This window comes from Dioscorea cayenensis, chromosome 16, assembly GCF_009730915.1.
Source record: "Dioscorea cayenensis subsp. rotundata cultivar TDr96_F1 chromosome 16, TDr96_F1_v2_PseudoChromosome.rev07_lg8_w22 25.fasta, whole genome shotgun sequence".
In the NCBI taxonomy this organism is placed as follows: domain Eukaryota; kingdom Viridiplantae; phylum Streptophyta; class Magnoliopsida; order Dioscoreales; family Dioscoreaceae; genus Dioscorea; species Dioscorea cayenensis.
Genome location: NC_052486.1, coordinates 21,215,924 through 21,240,141, shown reverse-complemented (window position 1 = coordinate 21,240,141; position 24,218 = coordinate 21,215,924). Strand labels below are relative to the sequence as shown.

The 24,218-nt window shown below is 34.4% G+C and overlaps 1 protein-coding gene across 1 annotated transcript; it reads right to left on the bottom strand.

The window, feature by feature from the left end:
• Positions 1 to 10,631: 10,631 nt before the first annotated feature.
• LOC120278628 (14 kDa proline-rich protein DC2.15-like) lies at positions 10,632 to 20,079 on the bottom strand. Its single transcript, XM_039285365.1, has 3 exons — positions 19,980 to 20,079; positions 19,584 to 19,678; positions 10,632 to 10,997 (listed from the first exon to the last, which is right to left on the bottom strand). Exons 1-3 carry the CDS (start codon positions 20,077 to 20,079, stop codon positions 10,632 to 10,634), a joined length of 561 nt encoding a protein of 186 aa, XP_039141299.1.
• Between the last annotated feature and the right edge of the window lie 4,139 nt (positions 20,080 to 24,218).

Below are 24,218 nucleotides of genomic sequence, written 5' to 3'. Positions count from 1 at the left end.
TGCCTCTTCTTGTTAAGAAACTTACAATCGGAGGAATCTCTTAGACATTTTTCTACGTCCCTTCGTAAGCATGAATATGTATATATACATATATATCAATCATTTATTGGTTCCAAAAGTCATATATATATATATTCTTTATCAGTTCAGAATAGATGCAGCGGTATACATGAGACCGTTGATTCACGCACGAATACTTGATAACAAGCCTTCCAATATTTGTTGATTAATGATAACCAGGATTGGGAAAGAGTAAAATCTTATTACTCAATGAAAATGATGATCACAAAACTGATTTTCTCTTGCCTGCTTACAATAAATAGGCAAAAACAGCAATAAGAAAAGAGATAATTTGAAAATTTACCAAAAATGGTAAATTTTCAAATATCAGCAAGAAATAAAAGGTTTAACAAAATAAAGACTATTGCCACAAACGGCTTACAAATAAGAGATTTATAGCCTAATATATAATGAAATCAAATCTTTCCTAAAATGGCAAAATTGTTGTTTTCGAGGCCAAGATGATGGAATTCGGCCGAAAACTGGCATGACTCACAAGAAAAGCTAGTGACTTGTGCTCGTTGACCCGTTTTCCTTCAAGTGAGACCCTTAAAAACCAAAAACCCACCGCTTGAAAAATTAGCAGAATACCCTTGTTAGGCCATGCCCCATTTGTCCAGAAAAACATTGGCTTGCTCCTCAATACGCCCGCATCATTCTCCCTAGGTTGAACAGAATTCGCCCTCGAATTCGCCCTTGATTTGGAAGGCCCACACTAATCTGATGTTGAACATCAGTTAATGGTGGTAGCTTATCAGGTAGTTCTTCAGGACATACGTCTTTGAATTCAGCTACAATTGCCTTCACAATATCTGGGATTGCCTCTTCAATTGCACAACTACTTGCATCAATTACAAACTTGCATACCTTCCCAAGGATAGTACAGGTGGACTGGAAGATGTTAGATTATCGCCAATCGTCTTCAGTAGTCTTGGGTGTCAAGCAGGACCTTCGTACAACCAATGTTGTACCAACGTCACCCTCAATAATCTCCTCATCAAGGACATCTTCATCAAATACAGGCGGAAGAATGTCTCCCGTATCCTCTTCTTCCTCGGCAAGCATAACTCTTTTCCCTAACTTCCTGTGATCCGCTTGGCGATTCCCCTTTTCTCCACAACTGAACCACTAAATGGTGCTATTGGTTCCTCTGGTCATGCTAGTTCCCTTGGAACGCTCAAAAGTAACTCCCCCGTGGGCTGGCCCACCTGTAGTAGAGGGAATTGGATGGCCTCCTCTAGGTGTCCCCCCAAAACTTAATGTGACTGAACGCCGCTGTTGCCGCTCAATAATCAAAGCTTGCTGATGGGCCGCCGAGATGGAGACTAGGTCAAACAGGTTGACGGTATCCTGGATCTGGGTCCGCAAGCCGCCAATGTACCTTGCCACCAACAGGTCTGTTGATTCTTGAACTTCGTTTCGAGCCAGCAACTGATAGAACTCCTTGGTGTACTCCTCCACGGTGCGAGTTCCTTGGTGTAGATTATGCAATTGACTGAAAAAATCATGTGCTGGTAATTGTGGGGTAGGAAATTGGAGTGCATGTGTTTCTTCATCTTCTCCCAAGAGTTGATCTCGTCCTTCCTCAACGTTATACGGTTGAGCTTCAGTTGTTGCCATCATGCGGTTGCGCGCCCACACAGCCGTGTTGCCACTAGCGCCACTTTTCTATCATCCGGGACCCCCTTTGAACTCCAAGACCTCCTCGACAGTGGTTAGCCAATCAAGGAACTCCTCCGCTTGTAGTCCACCATGGAATTCTGGAATATTGACCCGTATACCATATTCCCAACACCTATCTTCATCGCGGTGGCATTAAGTGTCACCCCCATGATCTTGCCCACCTCGTCGCCCTGCCAGGGCAATGTCAGAAAAGTAGCCATTGTCTTCCTCAATGGTGTCGTCGCTCCCACTTTTAGAGACACACCCTTGATTGATGTTACCCATCATTTGGGTAAACCGTTCAGTTAACTCCTCCATCATCAGCTTTACCCTGCGGTCTAAGAGGCGGCCAACTTGCTGCTCAAATCTAGCATCGTCATCCTGATTGTAGATCTCCTCCAGCCTTTGTGTAGGCTGACCCACACCTCGTTCTCGCGATGGCATGATCGATTCGGCTCTAGTACCAAACTGATGCAACGGTATACTTGAGACAGTTGATTCACGCACGAATACTCGATAACAAGCCTTCCAACACCTGTTGATCAACGATAACCAGGATTGGGAAAGAGTAAAATCTTATTACTCAATGAAAATGATGATCACAAAACTGATTTTCTCTTACCCGTAGGCTTACAATAAATAGGTGAAAATAGCAATAAGAAAGGAGATAATTTGAAATTTTATCAAAAATGGTAAATTCTCAAATATCAGCAAGAAATAAAAAGTTTAACAAAATAAAGACTATTGCCACAAAAGGCTTACAAATCAGAGATTTATAGCCTAATATATAATGAAATCAAATCTTTCCTAACATGGCAAAATTGCTGTTTTCGAGGCCAAGATGATGGAATTCAGCCGAAAACTAGCATGACTCACAAGCAAATCTAGTGACTTGTGCTCGTTGACCCATTTTCCTTCAAGTGAGACCCTTAAAAACTAAAAATCCACCGCTTGATAAATTACCAAAATACACTTATTAGGTCACGTCCCATTTGTCTAGAAAGACACTGGCTTGCTCCTCAATATGCCCGGCATCAAGAATCCTCTTATTGTTTTGTTCCAAAATTATATCAATTTTGGTATTAGTTTATAATGATGTTTTAGAATCTAAGGTAATTGTTAGACTTTTTTATTTTAATTTTCCTCATAAGTAATAACTCAAGACGTTATGTTTAAACGCTATATATATATATATATATATATATATATATATATAAACACACACACGTGGACTGCATGAAATTTTCCACTTGCATGCATTTGTTAAATCTATTTATTACAAGCTAGCTGTGGGTTTGTTTGTATCCATAGTGGGCCGTCGTAATTCTTAAAATACATGTAGTATTTACCTAGCTAGGTTTTGGGCTAGACACAACTGTTATCGGCGAAGGCACAAATAAGTGCCACTTGGTAGGACAGTCGCACCCATATAATTATCAACATGAATTTGAAATTTATCATTAAATCAGCAATTAAATATTTTATTAAAATTATAATTCATTTTCTTTAATAAATGTTACCAAATCATTGCTTCTTCCGATTAGCAAATAATTAACAATCGTTTGCCTTCCTTTTTAACTGTGTATGTAACGCTTTTGTGTTGCATCGGCAGATGAGGGCAAGGATATGCTCAATGGGTTGGATTCCAATGGTCAAATTAATTACCAAACATCATATATATATATATATATATATATATATCAATATGGAGGGGATGTACCTACTTGAATTGTGTTTATGGAATCTTAATTATTATATAATAATGTCATCTGTGTTTGAGAAAAATTAAGCTTCTTGGCTGTGCTTACACTCAAATGTTTTTCTTCATATGGTAAAACATCGAAATGGTATTAGCACTATACGAATAAAATAATTTTTTAATTATTATTATTATTAATTTTTAATAATAAATAAGTCACCACACATATTTATTATTAAGTCTCAACCATATGTTTTTCTGCCTTTATAATTAAATTTGAAAATATGTATATAATGTGATTGTGTGGATGTTTATATCAGCTCAGCATTTATCCAGTTACTCTTCTCCTGAGAATTCGGGGTTTAGTATAACTTTAGAAACTTCTCGGTTCAAATAGGATTGCATGTTTAGATGATTATTGTCCTGTATTCAACAACCCTAGAGGGATACTATGGCCGGGTATCATTTTCTTCCTTGATTTCCCTCCTACTATTTCCCGTATTTTCTTGTCTTTTTTTTTCTCTTGTTCACACACAAGTACTACACTATTCAGACTATTTTTCGGATTTAGAGTTATTACTAGTATTCACTTTCTTTCCGTGAACCGACACTCTGCACTTACACACACTTTATTACGCGATCGGCACGTACACTTACGTCCCTATCAGCAGAGCATGGTGGATCACCGCCCCATCCACCTAAGGTAGTACATGTTGGCTGATTTCCTTGCACATCAGGGCCAACATGTGCGCCTGAGCGCCATCTTCGCCGGGCCATATATCACACGACTCGTGCGAAGGATGGGACTCCTGGAGCGTCTTGAGGGCCTACCGACAGTTAGTACTCCAACTCCTCTTGGGAATGAGACCCTCCGCTCCATGAGGGATGATCATTCGGCGCGGATCCTGGTATATCCTTTCCCCGGGTTAGACCGAGCAGCCGGCAACAAGGAATGAGGACGTAGGAGATCGAGTTAGACGACGGGTTTGACAGCGAGTCTTTCCTGTCGTTGGCCATAGAGCCAGCAGAATCATTCAGTCGAGCAGTTCCTCCGAAATGCAGATCATATATTCAGGAGTTATAGGTTGCCATGGTACAGTTACGGGAGGGCCAATAGACTATCATAGCAACCTAGGCACGGCTTGAGGCCGACCTTAGCCGTGCTCTATGCTTTGGACCTCTTATCCCGTATGGTCCTTCCTCCGACTCTAGCTTCTCTTACAACTATTCCCCTATCATCTGCACATCTTCCGATCAACTCTACGCCATCAGACGCAACTGAGCACTAGTTTCTTTCTTTTATTTCATTTTGTATTTTCATTCTCAGACTTTGTATTCAGTTTTCCTGCAAGGGTTGGTCCTGCCTATTTTGTATCTATTTTGAGACTTTTATTGGATTTTATTTCTGTTTTTGTTATTTTATTTTGTTGAGCTTTATTGTTTTTTCCTTATACTTTGCAGGACTTATTTTCAACACTCATCATCCTCAATACAAACGGGATGCTTACTTGGTCATTTCTTAACCTTGAGTGACCCCCAACTGCTAAGGCACAACAATGGGCACACTAGGCCGGTTCCAAGTATCAATGACCTCTTCAATGTGAACAGGAGAAGTAATCATATTCCACTCCCCTTCTATTTGTTTACATTGCCTTGTATGCTTATAGTTACATACAGTGAGAACAATGTATGAATTAAGTGTGGGAGAGGGGTTTAAGGTTCATTGTTAACTCTGTTACATGCCAAGACAGACTTATGACAGTGCATATGAAATGTAGTGGGAGTTTCTTAGTATTAGGGTGGACACATGCAAGATTGTTCCATTTTGAGTTATATTTTCTTTAGTGTGTACTGTATTCTTGGCTATGTTTCTAATTAGAGTACACAACTCTCTATTGTAGCAACTTAGACCGTGTCAGACTTCTTTTAGTTTTGGTCACTTTACTTCTTTGAAAAAGTTTTTGCAAATTTCAAAATATTTGTTTTGGAAAATGAAAAGGAAAGAGAAAAGTTGAGAAATGGAAAAAGCTACCCTATTAAAAGTGTAAAAATACTCTGAATAAGTCAGATACTATGTATGCCCTAACGAGAGAAAGAGCTACCTTTTTAGTGAGTGAAAGCTACCTGATGAGTGTACAAGTGGAGTATATCAATATTAGTACGTAAGTTAATTATGCGTTCTTAATTAAATGTTTATTATAGGAGTAGATATTGAGCCCTCAGCTCAACTTCATGGCTCGAGACATAAACTTTGAAATATAGAAATATGGAAATCCGAAGTGCATAGATGCTGTTTACAAATTTCTTTTTTTTAAAAAAAAAATTTATGAATTGTGGTGTTGATTTTAAATGAAGTTGTAGGATTTAGTTTGACTTTTTATTTTATTTGATTGTTTAAGTAGAAACCCGCATTAGGTTATGATCGAAATTTCCGACTTCGATGTACTTTTCTAATCTATTTATTATGAACTGGCTGTGGGTTTGGTTATACCTGCAAGTGCTCACTTTTGAAAACACATGTACCAATCTAGTTAGCTTTTTGGGTAAGACACAACTGATATTAATTATTAATAAGGTCACAAATGGGTGTCACTAGCTAGGACAATCACACCAATAAAATTATAATTATAATTATAATTAATTATAATTATCACTTTCAATTTGAAATTTATCACTAAATCATCACATAAATAAGTTGTTAGAATCATAGTTAATTCTGTTTAATAGAAGTCACTAAATTATTGCTCCTGATCAGTGAATGGTTTACAATTCTTCTTCTATTAACTCCGGGTTCTTGTGTTGCATGGGTTGATGAGAATATATATATATATATATATATATATATGCATGTGTAGTGCAAGGAAATTGCTGTCAAATCAATTACTAAATATTATATCATATTAATTTTAATAATATGTCATGAAATTTGCATATATGGCACTATCCTTTGAAAATAATCACTTCATTTATTAATCTATAAGTATTTTGCATATGGATCAGTAGTAGCTTTGAATATTTGTCAAGTACAGTTTACATAAGCACAGGATATTTAGGTTGAAATTGTTACGCCCTGAATCCGGCTCGCCGGACACAACGTGCGGACAAACGGCCATAGACCCATAGGGTGTGAATCCCATAAACATGCAAGGCCTAAAAACCTGATACAAAGTAGACAAAACTAAAACAAACCAACTGAGTTATAAGATTACAGACTCTATAGAGTATACAATATAGGGGTACAAGAAGTCCAAAATACCAAATACGGGGATACAGGAACAGATAATGACAAGAACTCAAATTTTACAACGGGACAAGACAACGGCTACAAACAGCATCACAAAGCCCACACTGGTCTACCACCCTTGATATGAAAAGGATTTAAAACAAATCCATAAGCTCACTAGCCCAGTAAGTAATCCAGAAATTGAATATTTACTTAACATGATTTGTAAAACTCAACTTCAAATACCGAGAATAATTCAAAGTTTAAATAGAGTTTAGACAAGTACAAAATAAATAATTCATCAAGAGATATAATTCTTAGGTAATACCTATATTCAAGAATACTGTAATAAAAAGAATACCATATTTCAAAACTGCAAATCAAAAAAATATAATAATTCACCATAAATGAGCATAGGTCTCCAAAACATAATTATTTTTCAATTAACTAAACCAAAAAATTCAAAAGTGTGGTTTAGGAATATACTGGATTTCCAAAATAACATAAGCTTCCAAAATCATAATTTAAACAAAATACAGAGTATAATATTCTAATAAAAGAATATTTCCAAATATGTCATTCACCAAAATTCGAAACCCAAAAATACGATCTCAAAATAACAGAAAATTCAAGGCTGGACAAAACAGTTTGTGTCTGAAATATACATAGGAATCAATAACACAAAGAGCAAGTGAACCCACTGACAGGGTTGCATATTGCTTATTTGGAGACCAAAACATTCGGATACAAAATATTTGCAGAGTACGAGTTCAAAATTTCTTAAATTTCTCAAGTTCACAAATATCCAAAAATACTGATAAAATACAAGATCCCACATTAGGGAAAATAAATAGATAAACAAAAATTAAATTATATAAAGAATTAAGCAAATAATACATTAAATCATTGAAACAAAACTCGTAGTCGAAGTACAGAGTATTGACAATTTTTCTCAAATATTCAAATGAGCATAAATTTAGAATTTCAAGATCTCACTCAAGATTTCAATCGCCACCAGGACAATATGATTGCAATAGCCTCGTCTGAATGTTTAAATAATTAAGCAACCTCTTAAGACCCCTGTAGATTTTTTCCTCAAATATCATTTCCGCACCCTTACAACTCATCTAAACTTTTCTTTTAATGACACTAGACACATAGAGCTTCAACATATTCAGATTTCACAAGGTGTTAGACTCTACACAATTCACTCTGTAAATTTACATCTTACACTTCTCCGCGTAATAACACTTCTAAACATGTCTCACATCATAACACATAACACTAAGAAAATACTCTCAAATGCAGAAATACTTGGCATAACATAACTTAGGACAATCCTGAACATTTTCCTTGTTTAATAGTTCTCCAAATTTAGTCTCCAAGAGTGAGTTAATCATGCTACACCTAAACATTTTACGTAGAGACATCATCCTGCACAAGTCTTTTTAATAGATCATAACTCCTAATCTATATTTCCAATAAACTTGAAGCTTGGCAGGTAAATAGATCAAACAATTCATTACAACTTTTCAATTTTAATCTTTTATAAATTCTGCCTCTTTGACCTCTGAATTTTGGCCACAATTTCCATTCAACTCATTATCATAACTTGAAAATTCATTGGCAATTTCATGCATGAAGCATTCAACATCACAATCTTAAATCCACATAAACCTAACCCAATAAACCTGGAAAATATTGGCTCTAAGCAACCAAATGATCTAATTTATTTCCCAAATGCCATCCTCATAATTTTAGTAAATATATAATCGAGGAAAGACTATGATCCATTCAAATAATTTCTCAGGCAAAATTCAAATATATATATTCAAAATAATCAAATACAAATTTTAAAAGCAACTCATGTAGGAATATAATGAGTCCCAATAAAGTGGTGGATAACAATAATAATTGAAATAGATTAAAGGGTAACTGAATAGTAAAAAGATAAACAATTGAATATAAAAATAAAAATCAATAAAAACAAAGTTTAATGCTGATAAATCCATGTTAATCGGATATACAATCACAATTAGAATTTAATTAAATAAAAAAATAATATAGTAAATAAATATTCTCAAATGACACTTGCAATTAATTTACTCAATAACTAAAGCAAATAACAAAGGTAATAAAAAAATAAATAATTAAATAAGAGAATTATTATTTTCTCCAAAAATTGAGTAAATAGCAAATAACCTAGTAATAATTGAAAAAACTGTGCATAAGTTACAAGAAATTACGAAATTTCAAAAAAAATGACAGAGTTTAAGTGGATTACTTACCTGTTACAAGTCAAAACCCCGAATCCCATCCGAACACCAAATCTTAACCTTCCACAAAAGGTCTTAGAATAAGAAAACCATTGAATCACACAACATGCAACTAAACATGGCTTCAAAAGGAACAACCTCAATTTGCTAAATACCAAAAGAATGAGCAAACATGATATAATCCTTAGGGTGGGTTCCTGAGATTGAGCGAAAATGCCAACCTACACAAAAAGTCATTAGAGAGGAGCCAAGAACTTGGCAATAAGATGGTGATAGTGAAGATAACACATGAAGCCACAGGCGTTAGTAGTCCCGAACAAGAATTCAGGGATGCCCAACTCCACATCAGCATCAAGAGTGAAACTCATGACGCCGTCGGCAATGATGCATGTAACCGAAGGGAAGCCAGAATTGGCACGTGGATGCATGAGATCAATAAGAAGTTAGCCAAAGAATGGCAAGCAAGTGGTCATGGTAGAGTAGCACAAAGAAGGGATGTCTTGGGTATCATCAAAACGGGAAGAAGGGAGACCATTAGGAATGGTCTTGTATTGGAAGTCATGGAGGCCATCAAGAGAAGATGGGCTTCTGGAATTGAGGAGACGTTTGTGCTTGTATTTAGAGTTGATGAAAGTAATTATGTGAAAGCCATTGGAGTGAATGATCTTGGCAAGCTTGAGCATGGGGTTATGTGGCCTTGTGCTGGATAAGGGATGCACACTACAAGAGGTTTCTTCACATGTTCATCTTGATTCTTGACCTACAATGGATCTCATCCTTCCTTTTCTCTTCTTATTCTTCTTATTTTTCTTTTTCTGAATCCAGGTAGGAGAAGGTCAAGATTGCTATTTGCAAAAAGGTGATAAAAAACAAGGCTTCATAATTGCTTCAAAGTTTGCAAAAATTCCGGCAGGGAATCCAGGCTTGGATGGATTTTACAAATGAATGGAGACAAAAGCCGGGGCCCACAGAAATCTTTGGAGTCTGCGAAGAGCAACGAATAGAAGTGATCATGATAATACAGTTGTCTTTTGTTCTTTTATTGTACTTTTGTATCATTTGAGCTTTCTTATATAAAAAACCTCATTTTGTAAATAAACACTTAATTTACTTTAAGATAATTATTTTGCATGTTGATTAGTGGGGTGTTTCTAAATATTTTGCATTCATTTGTAATAAGTTGAAATCCTTCAGTAAAGGTAGATATATGGAGCAACGATATATATATACACAGGAAGCATTGACCATTAATATTGGACGAGATTTTCTATGGCTGCTCTTTTGATTTGAGTGATGATATACACTCAACACCCTTTAATTTTCTCTTTAATGATAAGTGATTTAAAATGAAAAACAAATAATAGAAAGTTAATTAGGGTTATTTAATCTCTCTCACTCTCTCTCTCACACACACTCATGCATGGTAGCATAACTAAGAACAAGGATAATTAAATATCAAGTACTAGATCTCGATCGTAAACACTCCCATGCATTCAACGAGTTTACACTGTAAGAGAAATGCTTACAAGGATTATTATAATTTTAGCTTCTTATAAATTAGCCCTCCACATATATATATCTATATATGGAATTGGTTCTTATTTAGCATTTATTTATCTTTCTTCTCTTTTATTATATTATATTATATTAAGAGAAACCAGTAACCAACTTCATTTCCAACTTGCTGATGATGAAACCCCGGACCATTGTTCTAGACAGGTCCGATAGAACAATGGAACCCAGGAGGAGCTTGCATGCCACAGTTGTCGAAGACTAACTGAAGGTCGTCGTCGAAGTCAATGATGATGGATTCCTCGACATTGACTTTAAGTTCAGCGCATAGACACTCCGCAACTTCATGGTTTAGCAAACCCTTAATAAGTGAGCAGCATGGTTCGATAGGGGGTCTTTCAAGTTTCGTATACTCGCGAATGTAATCGACCAGAGTAACACATGCACCAAGCGGAGGGCATTGGCCACCGCTTGGTGGTGATGCTGCAGGAGTAACCACCGGAATAGCTAGTCCCAAAGGTGAAGAAGAGAAGGTTGAAGATGAGGAAGAGACCACAAATGGATGCTGAAGACTTGGAAGAAGCCATTGGACCAGTTAGCAGGTAGTTCTTGATGAGAAGGTGGTAGTGGGTTTACAATTGTGAAGGAATGAAGGGTATATATAGAGAGAATATAAGAAGGGTTCATATATATATTTTTCTTCAAGCGTACACTACAAGAAAAATCTTTTATTCTAATTTTTTTTTTAAATAAAAATCAAATCTATTAGATTATGTATATATATATATATATATATATATATCTTTCAACCAATTTCCTGCTTGAATGCAATTTTTTAACTAATTTTTTTTTTAGCTAACAGTGAGTTTGATTTTATCAACAAATGTACAAGTCTAGGTTTGATACAACCAATATTGGCGAGGACATAAGTTCCCTTAGATAGGACAATCAATACCGATTTCAAATTTAACATTGAATCATCAAATAAATAATTTAGAATTAGAAAACATAATTCATTTTCTTAGTGAAAGATAGCAAACCATTGTTTTCTAATATCCAAATAATTAACAATCTTTATTTGTTCTTTAATTGGACTAAATATTATATTATATTATATTATATTATATTATATTAATGTTTATAATATGTTTATAGCCTTCTCATATAACTTCCCTAATATATTTAGTTTGAATAGAATAGATGCTGCTTTGAAAATAATAACTCAAATATTTTCTCAAGTTATTGTAAATAAGCAAATTCACTACAAGAAAAATTTCAAATCTTTACGGAAAAAAAATCATGACAATGTTGTTTTAAGATTTGACACGGAACTAGCAAACCGTGTCAAATATATGATTTTTTAAAAAAATATTTTTTACATCCGCGCCAAATACTGTGCCAAATATACAAATTTAATAATTATACATGACAATGCCGAATGCAGTGCCAAACAAATTTTTTTTTAAAAAAATAATTTATTAATACCATGCCAAAAACCCAAATATAATAATATATTAATATCGTGCCAAAATGTCGTGCCAAAATACAAATATAATATTATATTAATATCGTGCCAAATACTGTGTCAAAAATAAAAATATTATATTATATTACTTCCGTGACAAATGCCATGCCAAATATATATATATATATATATAATATTAATATTATGCCAACAATATAAATATATTAATATATTAATATCGTGCCAAATACCGTGACAAATATATAAATATATTAATATATTAATGCCGTGATAAATATAAATATAATAATATATGAATACCTTGCCAAACACTGTACCAAAAATATTAATTTATTAATAACATGTCAAATACAATGCCAAAATATAAATATATTAATATATTAATATCATGCCAAATACCGTGACAAATATATAAATATATCAATATATTAATGCCGTGCCAAATATAAATATAATAATATATTAATACCATGCCAAAAATATAAATATAATAATATATGAATACCATGCTAAATACCGTACCAAAAATATTTGGTAGTGGGTTTACAATTGTGAAGGAATGAAGGGTATATATAGAGAGAGAATATAAGAAGGGTTCATATATATATTTTTCTTCAAGCATACACTACAAGAAAAATCTTTTATTCTAATTTTTTTTTAAAATAGAAATCAAATCTATTAGATTATGTATATATATATATATATATATATATATAGAGTAAATGTATTCTGGAGACATTCACAGGAACGCCCCCAGAATTAAAAAAACCTAGAGAGATGCTAAAGAAGAGAGAGACAAAGAGAAAGAGGTTCATGAATAGTGGCCGAAACTGTTAACTGGTTCTTGCACTGTAGGTCCAGTAGAAATGAGATTGAACGGTTGCGATTGATGTGCATCCCACTTTTCACTGTTCATAAGTATAGTGTTACTATTGCCAAAATAGTCCATCACTGTTGGATTTAAATCCAACGGTTGAGTGAAACGTCCGTATATTTCAAATCTACGGACGTTCGTAGTAAACTCAACCTCATATATATATATATATATATATATATATATATATATATATATATATCTTTCAACCAATTTCCTGCTTGAATGCAATTTTTCAACTAATTTTTTTTTTAGCTAACAGTGAGTTTGATTTTATCAACAAATGTACAAGTCTAGGTTTGATACAACCAATATTGGCGAGGACATAAGTTCCCTTAGATATAGGACAATCAATACCGATTTCAAATTTAACATTGAATCATCAAATAAATAATTTAGAATTAGAAAACATAATTCATTTTCTTAGTGAAAGATAGCAAACCATTGTTTTCTAATATCCAAATAATTAACAATCTTTATTTGTTCTTTAATTGGACTAAATATTATATTATATATATTATATTATATTATATTATATTATATTATATTAATGTTTATAATATGTTTATAGCCTTCTCATATAACTTCCCTAATATATTTAGTTTGAATAGAATAGATGCTGCTTTGAAAATAATAACTCAAATATTTTCTCAAGTTATTGTAAATAAGCAAATTCACTACAAGAAAAATTTCAAATCGGTACGGAAAAAAAATCATGACAATGTTGTTTTAAGATTTGACACGGAACTAGCAAACCGTGTCAAATATATGATTTTTTAAAAAATATTTTTTACATCCGCGCCAAATACTGTGCCAAATATACAAATTTAATAATTATACATGACAGTGCCGAATGCAGTGCCAAACAAATTTTTTAAAAAAAAATAATTTATTAATACCATGCCAAAAACCCAAATATAATAATATATTAATATCGTGCCAAAATGTCGTGCCAAAATACAAATATAATATTATATTAATATCGTGCCAAATACTGTGCCAAAAATAAAAATATTATATTATATTACTTCCGTGACAAACGCCATGCCAAAAAAATATATATAATAATATATTAATACCGTGCCAACAATATAAAATATATTAATATATTAATATCGTGCCAATTATCGTGACAAATATATAAATATATTAATATATTAATGCCGTGCCAAATATAAATATAATAATATATGAATACCTTGCAAAATACTGTACCAAAAATATGAATTTATTAATACCATGTCAAATACAGTGCCAAAAATATAAATATATTAATATATTAATATCATGTTAAATACCGTGACAAATATATTAATATATTAATGCCGTGCCAAATACTGTGCCAAATATAAATATAATAATATATTAAATCCGTACCAAAAATATAAATATAATAATATATGAATACCATGCCAAATACCGTACCAAAAATATTAATTTATTAATAACGTGTCAAATACAATGCCAAAAATATAAATATATTAATATATTAATATCGTGCCAAATACCGTGACAAATATATAAATATATTAATATATTAATGGCGTGGCAACTACCGTGCCAAATATAAATATAATAATATATTAATACCGTGTCAAATACAATGCCAAAAATATAAATATAATAATATATAAATACCGTTCTAAATACCGTCCAAAAAATATTAATTTATTAATATCGTGTCAAATATAGTGCAAAAAATATAAATATATTAATATATTAATATCATGCCAATTTCCGTGACAAATATTTAAATATATTAATATATTAATGCCGTGCCAAATATCGTGCCAAATATAAATATAATAATATATTAATACTTTGCCAAATACCGTACCGAAAATATTAATTTATTAATACCGTGTCATATACACTGCCAAAAATATAAATATATTAATATATTAATATCGTGTCAGATACCGTAACAAATATATAAATATATTAATATATTAATGCCGTGCCAAATACTGTGCCAAATATAAATATAATAATATATTAATATCGTGCCAAATACAGTGCCAAAAATATAAATATAATTGTGAGCCCACCTTTAATTAAATCCTAGCCATTGATATTATTATTTTAATCCTAGCCATTGATTGTGTTTTTTAGTTAAAAAACGCTAGACGCCTCTTCACCTCCCTCCGGATTTAGATCTTTGCTAGAAAAAAAGAAAAGCCTAGTCTCATCTTTCTTTCCCCGTTTACGGATGGTGTTGGCGGCGAGGATGGGAGAAATAAAGGTCTCGTCATCCATGGTTGATTTAGTATTAGGGGCCGTTTGGTTGTAAGGAATGGAACGGAGAGGAGTGGAAGAGTAATGACAATGAGGGGGATTGAAAAAGGAATGTGAATGAAAACTATGTTTTGTTGGAAGGATTGGAAAAGTAGTTTATTGGGAATGTGAAAAGTGAAAAAAAAAATGATAAAATGACTATTATGCCCTTTATGCAAATGATATTATATATAAAATAAATGTTATAAAAAATGATAATTATTTTTTAATTATAAAAATTATATGGATACCATTATAATAAATAAATAAATTATATCATTATAAAATAACGAGTTAATGAGTTAAAGTTAAATCAAATATTTTGGATATAATTTTTTCAGTTATTATAATTTAATATTTACAATAAATTTTTAATTGTAATTATTATCTAATTTAACATACCTATAACAATTACCTTAACCACATAATTTACTTTTAAAATCATGTATTTTAATTATTATAAATTAATTATTTAAATAAATAAATGAAATTAATTTTTATGTTATCATATCAAAAATTAATTATATTATATTTTAAAAATTATATAAATTTGTCATAAACAATACATATCAAGGGTAAAGGGCAAACTGGACATTTTACATGCAAGGAATCAACAATCCTCCCAATTTTGGGAGGATTGTCATTCATCCATCCGTACAAATTCATTACTCTCCCATGTCTTCCCTAATCCCATTGATGCACACCCAAACAAAGGTATACATGACTTAAGCAATGAAACCCATTCCACTCCTCCCAAACAAACACCCCCTTATTGTTGGGGGTAATTACCCTCATGGCCACAAATGTTTTTAATTTATATCGCTGTGGCCACAAACCTTTTTTTTGTAACACGAAAGCCACTTAACTTTTCTCCGGTTGCACGTGTGGCCATAATGTCATTTTTTAAGGCGGTTTCCGGCGAGTTTGCTGATGTGGCGCTGATGTGGTGCTGACATGGCGCCGGAAACAGCCTTAAAACAAGCTGTTATGGCCACAAGTGTAACCGAAAAAAAGTTAAGTGGCCTTTGTGTTACAAAAAAAAGTTTTGTGGCCATAGCGTTATAAGAGCAAATATTTGTGGCCACGAGGGGAACAATCCCCTTATTGTTGAGGTAAGAACCCTATTCCTCGGATCTTTGAAGAATAGTGTAGAATTATTATTGTTATTTTTCTAGATCTTGATATATTAATGGGTAAGTATCACTGGTGGCCACAAATGTTTCGTAAGTATAACGCTGTAGCCACATACATTTTTTTTGTAACGATGTGGCCACGAAACTTGTCTCCGGTCACACTCATGGCCACAATTTCATGTTTGGGGGCTGTTTACCTCAGTACCTTCGCCGAAAACAGCCCCCAAATATGAAATTGTGGCCATGAGTATGACTGGAGACAAGTTTCGTGGCCATATCGTTACAAAAAAAATGTATGTGGCCACAGCGTTATACTTATGAAACATTTCTGGCCACCAGTGATACTTACCCATATATTAATGTTGGATATTAGTGATGGTTGGGTAAGGTTAGCTTTTGTTTGAGGAGTTTGAGATTAATTTAATTGGTTTCAGATTTCGTTTTTGATAATCACAGAAATACATCTTCGATTTTAGGGATCTTAAATGCATAATTTGGATGAGACTAAAATAATAAACTTGTAGAGTTTGATGTTAGCTAAGGACCTGCCAAATTTTAGAATTTTTGGGGTAGTATCCTGTAAATTATAGGCTTTAAACTCAGGTGACACGAACAACTTTTTTGTGCAGCACTTGAGAATTTATTAATTTATTTCATGATTGTAGATTCTGATTTAGATTTAGACTTATATAATAAAGTTGTAGAAGATGAATTTATCTTTGCCTCTGCCAAATTTTAGAATTTTTACCACTGTAAATTGTGAGATATGATCAGATTTCTATAGGTGTGCCCAAAGGCATTTCTGTAGAAAGCATAAAGATTGATTTGAGAATTTGATGATCTTAGAGGTTGAATCAGGACTCATGTTTTATAAGAACATTGTTCCATTTTCAGTTAGTTATATGCTCTTAAAGTTTGATCTTATTTAAAGTTATATGTTGTGAGATATTTTTATTGAAAGAGGAATGTCTGAAATTGTTGGTTTGCATAATTATGATTTTTAAAAGTAATGTCTTAAATTCTGTAGATCTCAAATCATTGGGAGTTTTGGATATGTTATAGATGTAGATGTCTAGTTTTCTCAGAAGATTGATTTTTTTTTTATTTGGGTTAGAATTTGCAAAACTATACTGTTTTCAATCTTAAGGTTCGTAGGGGAATTGGTTGTTAGTCTCGACCTTGGTAATTTTGTTAGTGTTTGAATATGTTTTTGCATTCGTGTGAATTTTAGAATTTGTTTAATTGTAATTCTGATGGGTTATGTCAAAATATAGGACTTCCTAAGAAAACTCAATTGGTGAAAATTCTATTCTGATAATTTTTTAGACATTAATCATTTTGACATAGCAACTTGTAGTCCCCAACTAACTTTGCAATAACCCTGTCATTGGGGGTTAAACATTGATCGTGTTGACATGTATCTGTGAAATAGAAACTATAGTTTCCCACTGTTCCGTCGGTGAAGAATAACGGCTTCTGATAATTCTGGCTCGGGTCATCGAGGGTAAACTTATGACCTCTGATATTCTGGCTCAAGTCACCGAGGGTAAACATATGACCTCTGACATTTTGTTTTGGCAATAGTTATTTGTGGGACATATATGCTTGACTTTTTTATCAGTTATGTTTTATTGAAAAACTAAACTTCTGAATCTTATTCTGATAAACTTGTATTTTATTATACTTGTTTGAGTTTTGGAATTTTGAAATATAATGATCCCGATATTTTTTTAGTGGGTACCTACTGGGCTATTAAGCTCATAATCTGTTGTTTAATTTTTTTTAAAATCAAGAGTTTAATAGCTCATCGCTTTGAGAACTGGGTTTTGAGGCCTTGCACGTCTACTGGGACGTGGCTTTTTAACTGTGCGGCCATTTGTCCGCACACCAGGTTAGGCGAGCTGGGTTCGGGGCGTGACAATAATAATATATAAATATCGTCCAAAAAATATTAATTTATTAATACCGTGTCAAAAATATAAATATATTAATATATTAATATCATGCCAAATACCATGACAAATATATAAATATATTAATATATTAATGCCGTGCCAAATACCATGTCAAATGTAAATATAATAATATATTAATACCGTGAAATATATAGTGCCAAAAATATAAATATAATAATATATGAATACCGTGCCAAATATCATACTAAAAATATTAATTTATTAATACCATATCAAATACAGTGCCAAAAATATAAATATATTAATATGTTTATATCGTGCCAAATACCGTGAAAAATATATAAATATATTAATATATTAATGCCGTGAATACTGTGCCAAACATAAATAAAATAATATATTAATGCAATGCCAAATACAGTGCAAAAAATATAAATATAATAATATATGAATATTGTGCCAAATACCGTACCAAAAATTTTAATTTATTAATGTCGTGTCAAATACATTGCAAAAATATAAATATATTAATATCATACCAAATACCGTGACAAATATACAAATACATTAATATAAAGATAATAATATATTAATACCGTGCCAAATACAGTTCCAAAAATATAAATATAATAATATATAAATACAGTGCTAAATACCGTCCAAAAACATATTAATTTATTAATACCGTGTCCAATATAGTGCAAAAAATATAAATATATTAATATATTAATATCGTGTCAAATACCGTGACAAATATATTAATATATTAATGCCTTGCCAAATACCGTGCCAAATATAAATATAATAATATATTAATACCGTGCCAAATATGGTTCCAAAAATAAAAATATAATAATATTTAAATACCGTGCCAAATATCGTAGCAAAAATATTAATTTATTAATACCGTGTCAAATATTGTAGCAATAATATAAATATATTAATATATTAATATCGTGCCAAATACCGTGACAAATATATAAATATATTAATATATTAATGCCGTGCCAAATACCGTGTCAAATATAAATATAATAATATATTAATACTGTGCCAAATACAGTGCCAAAAATATAAATATAATAATATATGAATACCGTGCCAAATATCGTACCAAAAAATATTAATTTATTAATACGGTATCAAATACAGTGCCAAAAATATAAATATATTAATATTGTGTCAAATATGGTGCGAAAAATATATTTAATATATTAATATGTTAAATATATTTTTGCATTTTTATTAAACAGAGACACATCACAAATATTAATATTTAATAAATTAATATTTATTAGTTATAACAATTAAAAGAAAAAAAAGAAAAAAACAAAATTTATTTCTTAAAACATATAAAGCCCCGACTCTCTTGCTCACCAACCCTAATTCCCTGCCTCCATTGAAGCTTCCTCACCATTGGCATCGTCTCCTTCTTTTTTTTTATCTCTCTATTCATTGCTCCTCTCACTCTCTCGCAGCCGCCATTGTAGGAGCTACGAGGAGGAGAAGGAGAAGCAACAGTGAAAGGGGGGATCACCGGCGAGTCACTAACACCACCTGTAGCTGTTGGAGAGAAAGAGCAAAGAAGAGAAGCAACCAATCAAAGTAAAAGTCACAAGAGAAACAAGAACTTGACTAGCTTCAACAGCCAACCAACATTCGTTCTTCTCCTTTACTTTATATTAGAAAAGGTAAACACAAAAAGTAACCACTTAGCTTAGTTCTCATTGGCCAACATAATCCACTAACTTGATTCTAATTGGCCTAAAACCTTAAACAGGATACTATATAATATTAAGTATCTCAAAACACTAATGCACTCCAGTTAAACATCTGAGCTTCAGTACAAGCTCCATTCACCAACCCACACTGCGCATCTGGCGCTCATCTCCATGCCGCAGCCATGCTCGAGCATTAAGGTTCGCCATTCCTCCCATGCCGAGCTCAGGACTGCGCCACACCATGCTTCGATCACATCACCAGCTCAGCACCAACACCCCCCCTTGATTGAAGCATCCTCACTCCTAATTGAGCTCTCATCTTCTGGTGCTTCTCTGCGGGCAAGGGCTTGGTGAATACATCCGCTAATTGGTCCCCAATGTTACAATGCTTGAGTGTTATCGAACCTTCTGTTACAAGACTTCGAATGAAATGAAACCTCATATCTATATGTTTGGTTCTCCCATGATAGGACGGGTTCTTTGCAACAGCAATGGTCGATTGATTATCACACCAGAGCACATATGACCCTTCACACTTCCTTCCACAATCACTGAGGATCCTTCTCAGCTACACCAATTGACAAGCAGCCGAAGTTGCAGCTATATATTCGGCCTCAGTTATTGATAAAGCCACCACATCCTGCCTCTTCGAAGACCAAGTAACTGAGCATCTTCCAATTTTGCAAACCATGCCTGATGTGCTCTTTCTATCATTCAGAGAGCCATCCTCCACCCTAATCTTAGTCTGTAAACCCTTCCAAGCAACCATCTCTTCCACTGGGATAAAACAAGCCAAAACTTGTAGTCCCTGAGAGATACTTCACGACTCTTTTAGCTGCATTGAGGTGCTCGACACTTAGCTTACTCATGAACCTTGATAGAAAGTTGACAGCATAGTAAATATCTGGTCTTGTATGTACAATGTATAGAAACTTGCTAATAAGGCTCCTATATAATGTACCATCTGCTAATTCTTCATTGTATTCAAGTGAGAATTTTTCATTGACTCCCATTGGTGTCTCCACATGCTTGTTGGGTTTCATGTTCATCAGTGTTACAAGGTCTTCAATGTATCTCCTCTGCGAGATGGAAATACCATCACTTCCCTGATGTATTTCCAATCCAAGAAAGAACTTAATTTCACCCAAGTCTGACATGTCGAACGTTCTCATCATCTCCATTTTAAATTGCTCGATCAAAGCTTGAGAGCCACTAGTATACACCATGTTTTCCACATAGAGACTAATTAGAATGCACTTTCTTTTTCCATCTTCCTTTCTATATAACGTATGCTCAGATTCATTTCTCTCATATCCATGTTGTCTAAAATGAGCATTGATCTTGCTGTACCATGCTCTCGGTGCTTGCTTGAGCCCGTAGAGGGCCTTCTTCAATTGATACACCATGTGTTCTTTACCACTGATCTCGTAATCCTTAGGTTGAGTCACATAAACCTCCTTAGAGATTTCTCCATTAAGGAAAGCTAACCGCACATCAAAATGATACACCAATTGACAAACTTGAGCAGCAAGTACAAGGATAATTCACACTATTTCAAGGCGAGCCACAGGTGAGAAAACTTCTTCATAGTCCAAGCCAAATTCCTGCACGTATCCTTTGGTCACTACCCTTGCTTTATGCTTTTGGGTCTTCCTGTCTGCTCCCAGCTTAGTCTTGTACACCCATTTAAGACCCATGGCCTTCCTACCGGGTGGTAATTCAGTTAGCTCCCAGGTGTTGTTGCTTCTGATTGCAGCCAATTCAACATTCATGGCCTCCTGCCATTCTTTATGCTTCATGGCCTCTCTATATACCTGTAGATCACCTACATATAGAGCATAGGAGCAAAAATTATATACCTCAGCTAGAGACCTTGTCCTCCTTGGTGGTGATTCATCACTGGACTCTTCCGAAGAGCTTGAGTCACTGGCAGCATCACTTGAGCTCAAAGGACCTTCACTGTGATTTGTCCTCTCTCCATATGGATTATTTTTGTCACCATCTTCACTTGAATTCAGCTCCTCTAATGTAATCACGGACCCACTTGCACTAGCTTCTCAGTTCCACCTTGAATTTTCGTAAAATATTACATCTCTACTCATAATGATTTTGGAAGCTATAGGATCAAACACTCTATAGGCCTTGGATTCTAAGCAATACCCCACCAATACACACTTCACAGACTTCTCCTCCAACTTACTAAGCTTCTGCGCGGGAGTTAGCGCAAACACAATGCTTCCAAATACTCTAAAATGTCTTACATCTGGCTTTTCTTCATGCCACATTTCATACGGTGTCTTGCCTTCGAGAGCATGAGTAGGATACCTGTTAATCAAATATACTGATGTTGCCATTACCTCGGCCAAGAATTCAGTTGGGAGCCCTCCATCCTTGAGCAAACACCGAGCCATCTCAACAACCGTCCTATTATTGCTTTCCACTACACCATTCTGTTGAGGTGCGTAGGGATTTGAGAACTCCCCTCTAATCCTGAGTTCTTCATAGTACTCATTGAATGCATGGGAGGTGAATTCTCCTCCACAGTCGCTCCTCAATGTCTTCAACTTCCTCCCGGTCCCCCTCTCCGCCATTTCATGGAACCTTTTGAAATAATCAAAAGCCTCTCCTTTGCTCTTTAAGAAATAGACCCAATACATCCTGCTATAATCATCAACCAGTAGAAGAAAGTATTTATTACCTCCCAACGAAGACACACTCATCGGTCCACATAAATCCATATGTACCAGCTACAAACAACTTGAACTTCTCCTGGACCTTGTTGCTGGGAATTGGCCTCTTGCATGCTTACACAATGCACATTCTTCCCACTGAGATACATTGTGCAGCTTAGGCAAGCCAAGAACATCCTTCCTTCTTGCAAGTATCTCCAAACTTCTATAATTCAAATGCACAAACCTTGGATACACAACTTGGGCACAAGATGCTTGTTTACAGCTAAATTCAGTCTCTCCGTCTTTGAGAGATTCACTAGGAACATGCTATTACTCGTCCTAGGTATCTCAATCATCGATTCTCCTGTAAAATTATCAGTGATGATACACTTGTCTTCATGAAATATGACTGAGTACCCCTTGATGAGCAACTGTCCAACGCTGAGCAAGTTGTGAGCCAACCCGGAGACCAACTAAACTCCTTGAAGCTGCTTGAGTTCACCATTCTTCATACTGATAGCAACTAGACCCACTCCAAGTACCTCCATCTCTCTATCATCACCAAGTCGAACAGTGACTCTTTGTGACTCATCCAGACTTGTGAATAAACCCCTCTCGCCCGTCATGTCATTTGAACATCCTGAGTCTACCAACCAGACTGAGCTTAAGGTTGCGACTGCATCACTGGTAGCAATGAAGACATTCCTGCTATCTCGTTCCTCCACAATCAAGGATGCTCACTTCTCTAAAGATTTACTCCTCTCACGGTATTCAGCCTTTACATGCCCTAATTTTTTACAGTGAAAACACTGTATATATTAGCTTTAGAGTCACTCTCTTGACCTCTACACCACCTCCCTCTTCCTCTGCCTCGGAAGTAACCTCTCTCGCGCCCTCTGGTTGGACTCCCCCCAGTAGAAGGAATAGAGCTACACTTCTCCTTGGCCTGTACTGGTGAGCTCTCACCCTTTAAGTACAGAGCTTTCTTGCCTGATTTCCCTGAAGATCAGTTTACCCCGATTTCATGAGCTTGTGGGGATCCACAAAGCTCGTCAAGAGTGAGTTTTGAGAGGTCTCGGGACTCCTTCATCACAGCAGCTACATAGTAAAACTTCGAAGGTAAACTTCGCAGCATCTTGGCTACCATCTCAGCTTCAGTGAGCTTCTCCCCAAGTCCCTTCACTTGGTTAACAATCACCACCACCCTGGCAAAGTAGTTTTGAATGCTCTCCCCGTCTTCCATTTGTAAGGTTTCGAAGCTTTGCTTGAGCGCTTGCTTCCTCACCGTCTTCATCTTCTCAGACCCTTGATACTGCTTCTTGATAACCTCCCAGGCTTCATGTGCCGTCTCAGCTTTAGCGATCCTATCAGGTATCAGGCCATCTACTAACTGTTGGATAAGGCAAAGTACTTTATCGTCCTTCTCCTTGCTCTATCTAGCCTTCCCATCATCTTCTCCTTTAGGAATGACTTTCTCCACCATCTCCTAGAGCTCTTGAGACTGAAAAACAGTCTTTATTCTCAAGCTCCATCTACCGTACTCATCACCCTTGAATGCTGGTATGCAGTGCTGTGAAAGACTCACCGGAGTGTCATTCGCCATGTGCACCATTGTCTCTGATACCACACTATTGAGGATCCCATCGCCGGTGAGTCACTAACACCACCTGAAACTACTGGAGAGAAAGAGCAAAGAAGAGAAACAACCAG

Bases quoted from the DNA above. Each gene is read 5' to 3' on its own strand.
- LOC120278628 (XM_039285365.1), bottom strand. From the start codon at position 20,079: ATGGTGTGGCGCAGTCCTGAGCTCGGCATGGGAGGAATGGCGAACCTT. The intron at 19,679-19,979 runs GTTGGTGAATGG...TCTCTCCAACAG, and splicing joins GCGCCAGATGCGCAGTGTGG to CTACAGGTGGTGTTAGTGAC. The intron at 10,998-19,583 runs GTGAGAGGAGCA...CCAAGTCTTCAG, and splicing joins ACAATGGCGGCTGCGAGAGA to CATCCATTTGTGGTCTCTTC.